Genomic DNA, 6665 nt, shown 5'->3' with positions numbered 1-6665 from the left:
AAAAAAAAAAAAAGTTCAAAATAGGGCAGAGAGATGGCTCAGCAGTCAGGAATACTGACTGCTCTTGAAGAGGACTGACCCATGTTTGGTTCCTAGTACCAACACGGCGGCTCACATCTCCTTGTAACTCTAGTTCCAGGGGTTTAGACACCCCTTCTTGGTCTCTATAGATACTACATATAAGCAATGATAAAATGAAAAATGATAAAAAACTTAAAAATTGCAAAATACATTATAACTTTGCATAATGGGGTCAAGGCTATGCATGCCCATCAACAACATACAGAAAACAAGTGCTTCAGCTAAAGTGTGTATAGAACTCCACCCATCAGTGCACGCTTGGACACGAGCGCCTGCAGGCTAGCTGATGGAATGTTAGAGTTTCTATCTCCGTGACTGTGTTCAATTATGTGGAGCTCCACAGATGCCAGTGCTCAATGGATAATAACCACAACAGCTCTCATGATTACTGGAAATAAGGCTAGGATGACATTATGCCAACCCTAAAAAGTGACTTAAGGGTCACCCTAAAGTCTTGGCCTGCTGTGCTATTCTTTTGCTATTCTCACTTTAGCTTACCTGCAAGTTCTTCTAAGCCTTGGAGTGGCAGGGCAACTGTCTCCAAACGTTTCTTCAGCTCATCCTTGAGGTACTGCTCACCAATGAGCAGCGAGAGTTCATCACACAGCGTCTGAGCCTCCTTAATCTCATTGTCTAATTGTCCCAAGTCAGACCGAATCTCACTGGTTTCCTCTAGTTGCTGCTTTACAGCATCAGGTTGGGTGCTGATGGCCGACTGGCCACTCAGTCGCTGCCCAACTGCTTTCACCTTTTCTGATAAGTCCTGGAGCAACTCTTGGTACTGGGTACTTTTAACAATAGCTTGATCAATTTGGCTGGAACGAGAGTTAAGCTTGTCAGTGAGCTCAACCCACTTCTGATTGATGCTTTGGAGGTCTCTCTGCACGTGGCTGGTGGATGGAGAGATATCTCCAGGCCCTGTTAGGATGCCCTGAGCTGCCTCATTCAGCTGCTCATGCTGTTGCCTTCGTGCTTCAAATTCCTTCAGCATAAACTGAAATAGAAATGACACAGAGATGTTTAGATAGAGAAAACAGATCTAAAAGCAGTGTCAAAACAAAAACTGAGTTTGAATTGTGCCAGTCCATTTTGAAAATAAGCCATAAAACTCCAGGGACCAGATTACTAAGATGATGAAGCATTATCTTAAGAATTGCTTAATATGCTGGGCTATGGCGGTGCACTCCTTTAATCCCAGCACTTGGGAAGCAGAGGCAGGGGGATCTCTGTGAGTTCAAAACCAGTCTGGTCTACAAAGTGAGTTCCAGGATAGCCAAGGTAACACAGAGAAATCCTGTGTCAAAAAAAAAAACAAAACAAAACACAAACAAATCTGAGGAAAGAGAACCTTGTCTGGGGTAATGAAATCCACTTACCAGAAGAAGCACTCAAACCCAGATTTCTTTGCTCTAAGTGTTAATCTGCATTGCTCACCTGGACCTGCTGTTTCTGTGCATTCAACATGTTGGGGTCAATAGATAGGGGTCCCAGAACTCCCATCATCAGTTCCTTCTCCATCAGCCAAGGGCGGAGCTGGGATTCTGCAGTTTGGAAACAGGCCAGATGGCTTGCAGATTCCTCTAGCTGCTTTTGGCGAGCCACAGTAACCTCGGTGGCCTTTTCCCATCGGGAATCTGTTGAAAGGAAATGAGAGAATGCTGTTGGCCTGGTCTCTAAGCTGTACTCCTAATATACAACAGGAAATGACATAAGAGCCATTATTCGACATTTTTAAAAATTAAAAATAACCTTAAAAATATTTAAGAACTAAAGTAATACAAATAGTTCTGTATTCATTGGGCTGGTAGTAACAAGAAACTTCACTGATGAAAGTGAATGGAAGCACTCTGTCCCCTACAGGCTATAAGAATGAATTACATAAATTATCTTGTGTTATTTATTAATTAGATATACAATTATATACAGAAAATATATATTCTTTTCATTAAAAGAAATCTTTGTAACAAATATCCACCTAAATTATGTGTAGTCAAATACTATGAACACACAATATCTCTTTATTAGATTACTTCCCATTTTTCTTTTAATTTAAATTATGTATGTCAGTGTGTGGGTTTGTGCACATGAGTGCAGTACTCTTCAGAGGTCAGAGGTGACGGAACTTGAGTTACAGAAGTCTGTGAGCTGCCTAGCATGGCTGTTGGAAACTGAACTCAGGTCCACTAAAAGAGCAGAATGTGCCTGTAACCACTGAGCCAGCTCTCTAACCCCAGGTTTGTTTTGTTGTTTTCTTTTTTGATACAGGGTCTTCCTATGTGGCCCTGACTGGACTAGAACTTGCTATACAGTCCAGGCTGATTCAAATTTACAGAGAACTACCCGTTTCTACCACCAAGTGCTGGAATAAAGGTGTGGGTCACCACTTCCCACTTTCATTTTTATCCTCAATATTCTCTTAAACTTCTGATCAGAGTAGACTATCAGCTTGACTTGTCCTGGAAAGCCAGATTTCTGTTGATTTAATTTCTAAAATGTTTCCTATCCAGGTCACGTTCTGGTTCTAGAGACAGAGACAAGCCTTTGCTTGCTTTCAAAAGTTAACTGAAACCAACTCCAGCTTTGCAGGAGGTACTGAAATTTTCAATTTGCTTTGGAGACAAGATATTTTAAGTATAAAACATTACTGTGATGACTTACTGAGCTCTTCTTGCATTTTTTTCCAGTTTTCTGCTTCTTTTGAGTTGGGATATGTCCTCAATAATCCAGCCAGAGCTTCCTTTACTTTCTGGATCTTAGGGGAATTCTGTTCCAATTCAGTCAGGAAAGCCTAGAAGAAAGTATATCATACATGCCATAAGATTCTGGGAGCAGAAACATGGCTTTGTGTGTGGTAGAAATGAGTGGGAGACTGAGTGGGAAGCCTCACTTGTTCTGGCCCTGTGTATGGCTTCTTTCATGAACTTAGCTTCAGTACTGGCTCTATATGAAAGTGACAAGATCTGAGTTCATTTAAGCACAACATGTCAATAAAACTCAACTAAGTAGGGACCATTACTTCTTATTAATTGGAAGTGCCAAGATAAGATTAAGATTATGGCAATATCTTGGTAGAGAGCTGACAAGCCATACTCAATTGGGATATTTAAAATTATGGAGAAAATTTTTGTAAGAAAAAAAAATTTTTAAAAATATTTATTTATTTATTTTGTATACAATGTTCTGTCTGTATGCCTGCAGGCCAGAAGAGGGCACAAGACCTCATTACAGATGGTTGTGAGCCACCATGTGGTTGCCGGGGAATTGAACTCAGGACCTTTGGAAGAGTAGGCAATGCTCTTAACCTCTGAGCCATCTCTCCAGCCCCCTGTAAGAAAAATTTTATGTTCTTATGTTTTCTGATAATTTCTTTAGTCCACATTTCAATTTTTTAAAACACTAAAATTATTATGTAAACAAGTATTTGTCTGCTGTATTTATGTGTGCCACATATGTGCCTGTTGCCAGAGAAAGCCAGAAGAGGAAGCTGGATCCCATGCAACCAGTTATAGATGGTTGTGAGACACTATGTGAGTGCTGGTATCTGAACCTGGGTCTTCTGCAAGGGCATCAGTGTTTTTAACTGTTAAGCCATCTCTCCAGCCCTTTACATTTCAATCTTAAGAATAAATACATAGGCAAATATTTTTAGGTTCTCCTTATAATTGTAAGGATGCATAAATGAGAAAGGCTTAGCTCTCTGGTAGCATTACATGGTAAATAAGACTCGATTCTCAGTGAGCTGATAATGTGGGGGGCAGGGGGATCATTCCTCTTTCTGCAAACATGTCTTTTTTTCCCCGTTTCGAATCTGAATTATAACAACAGGTAACAAAAATTCTCAAGGAGACTTGAGTGAGGTGTGTTAAAAAATGAGGGCTAACATACCGCCAATTACAGTCAGGAACTGTCTCCATTCAGGCTCAGTCCTAAGACTGGACAGGAGCACCTGTAGGAGCACCCGTACTGCTGGAATGCAGCTCACTAGTAAACACAGTACCTTGTTAGATTCTGCTTGGGCTTTTACTGTTTCTGTCTTGGTTGGAGACAAAGAGGCATCCATGGCTTTCAGAATTTCCTCTTTTGATTCTAACCACTGTAATACAGAGCTTGCTTCTTTCTGAACCTCCTCCATTCTGCTGAGGACAGTCTGAAGGCTTTCCTGGCGTTCTCGAAGGACTTCTCCCAGTTTCTCATACTTTGAATTTACATCAGACATGTCACACTGGATTTCTGTAAGATCTAGTATCAGAGAAAAAACGATGAGATTGGTAACCCTGCTCCCCTTCATTTCTCATCCCCAAATGGTTTGTCAGCATAAGCGCCTCTCCTAATTCTTCTAGTCCACTAGTAATTGTCTTCCTCCAAATCACATCACAGTTCCTGTGCAAATACACAAAGTAAAAGAGCCCCTATTCATCTGCTTTCTGGCTTTGGCATTTTATACAAAGATACATGCCATAAAATGCTGAATAAATATGGAAAGGACAGAGTGAAGAAATGAAATAAGATGTCACTAAAGCATACTTCTGGGATTAATCAACTTGGAACATTCTTCTCCTTCTTCTTCAAGCTGCTGAGAAATAGTCTGACACTATTTCAACAGGAGACTGAGGGTGGACTAGCTTTTTTCATTTTTAGATAGTCTGATATAACCAAGGCTAGTGAAAGCCTGAACTCCTAATTGTCTTGCCTCTACCTTCAAGAGCTGGGTTTATAGACTAATACCCCTGTATCTGGCTTTAGAATACCTCTTTATAACTCACGATCCACACACACTTTATAGAAGGCCTTTCCTTACTGACTGGATCTGGCGGCCTAGTATCTTTGCTCAGAACTTTTAGTTCCAGGATGCCAACCTGTTTAGCCTATAGCCAGCTAACAGGGAGGCACCACAGTTGACCCTCTCCAGATTTTCACCATCTTCATGCCATCATTTTCACCATCATTCATGCCCCTCCTGGCAGCTGTTAATTCACACATATTGGAACACATACATAGCAAACATGAACACTGTAACACACCCATCAAGGAAGCACTGTTGAAATGAGTTCTCACCTTTGCAGGTGTGGTATCCGTTTACACTGCCTACAGAGCTTCCTACAGAGGGTAGTATGGAACCTGAGCAGAAGGACAGGGAGACAAACAGGGCAAGACCAACGTGTTAGGAATACATATAGGCACAGCATTTCTTTTTTCTGGCTTGCAGTTTTGAGCTTGGGTTATCAGAAAGCTAACACAACACAAGACAACAGCTCGTGGAGACAGGTCACTTTAGCTGTCAGGCAACAAAGTGTCACTTGTGATATTTCAGTTCCTCTGCAGTATGATTTGTAGCTCTTTCTATAGAAATAGAATTAATCTTAAATCTTCACCTTGGATTCCTGGAAACCTTTCTTGATTTTGGGAAACAAGTATTGCTAATTCTAAGTCTTTAGAATGGTATCTGCCACATTTGGAATAAGGATTTATAATAAAGTCAAAACATTACCTTTAATATCAGAGTCTGTCATTTTAAAAAAAGTGAGCACAGAGCACAATTACGAACATAAAAAAGTAGGGTTACTAAAAAGCCCTTCTTACGTTGTTTCTCTAGGAAATTGCTTATCTTTTTCTTCCTGGCATCTTTTGGCTCTACGTCCTCTACCAGAAGACTGATTAAAGCATTGAGAAATATGGCCCACAAGCATTCTAAAAATTCTCCTTGGGGCATCTGGTCCTGTTTCTAACTGCCACAGTTTCACCTATATTCTTCTCAAATTTCTTCCTTTTATTTTGGAGACCTTTGTAAGTATAAATCAGTTTATGGAATTATTAAGATTATAGAGAGGTCAAGAGAAATATTCATGACATAACGCTGAATCAAAAGGACAGAATCAGACTGCGATTATAACTCAGAGGTAAAGCACTTGCTTGGCACATACCAAGCCCTAGTTTTTATCTCCAGTACTAAAAAAAAGAGGGTGGGGCAAAAAGATGGCAGGGAAACACTTCTCTATGTACTCTTTAAGTGGTGCTAAGTCTTATCTAAGATTAAACTGAAAAGTAGTTGTTAGATTGGTAGGTAGCTTTCTTAACTATTAATATTCATGTATTTTTAATTAAAAATGGAACAAACAGAAAATCGTTTTCCAGTGCAATAATGGGATCATGGAAAACAAACTAGTCTAGTCATGAGGAGAGAGTCCTGGTCAAGACCATCACTAACTCATATGTGAGTCTTAATCTGTGGGCAACTTCAGTTTCTTCTGCTATGACAATCAACACATGCTGCTTTTGTGGAGAATGGACAGCTCTTGCTATTTCAGTAACAGGTGTGTGTGTGTGTGTGTATGTGTGTGTGTGTATTTTTAAAAGTATTTTTTCAGTGTCATTGATTGTAAAGGCCATAGCTTTTTGCTAGTATTTTATAATATTGAAACCTGTATATGAAAACTGCTGCATAGTACTATACAAAGGAAAACAGCAATAGCACATGTAGAACATGACAAAACCAGTTATATATAAAAAAGATCAGCCGGGCGGTGGTGGCGCACGCCTTTAATCCCAGCACTCGGGAGGCAGAGGCAGGTGGATCTCTGTGAGTT

General features: G+C 40.2%; 1 protein-coding gene across 1 annotated transcript in view; it reads right to left on the bottom strand.

The window, feature by feature from the left end:
- Positions 1–6665, bottom strand: part of Macf1 (microtubule-actin crosslinking factor 1) — a 342147-nt gene that overhangs the window by 81689 nt on the left and 253793 nt on the right. Inside the window, exons 51-55 of the mRNA XM_026782286.1 lie at positions 5137–5199; positions 4079–4320; positions 2740–2869; positions 1516–1715; positions 580–1075 (exon numbers count right to left, since the gene is read on the bottom strand). Of these exons, the coding sequence (XP_026638087.1) occupies positions 580–1075; positions 1516–1715; positions 2740–2869; positions 4079–4320; positions 5137–5199 (1131 nt within the window). The remainder of the gene's footprint in view (positions 1–579; positions 1076–1515; positions 1716–2739; positions 2870–4078; positions 4321–5136; positions 5200–6665) is intronic.

Source organism: Microtus ochrogaster, chromosome 10 (genome assembly GCF_000317375.1).
Source record: "Microtus ochrogaster isolate Prairie Vole_2 chromosome 10, MicOch1.0, whole genome shotgun sequence".
In the NCBI taxonomy this organism is placed as follows: Eukaryota; Metazoa; Chordata; class Mammalia; order Rodentia; family Cricetidae; genus Microtus; species Microtus ochrogaster.
The sequence above is the reverse complement of the archived record's forward strand: the minus strand, read 5'-3'. Positions and strand labels throughout refer to the sequence as shown.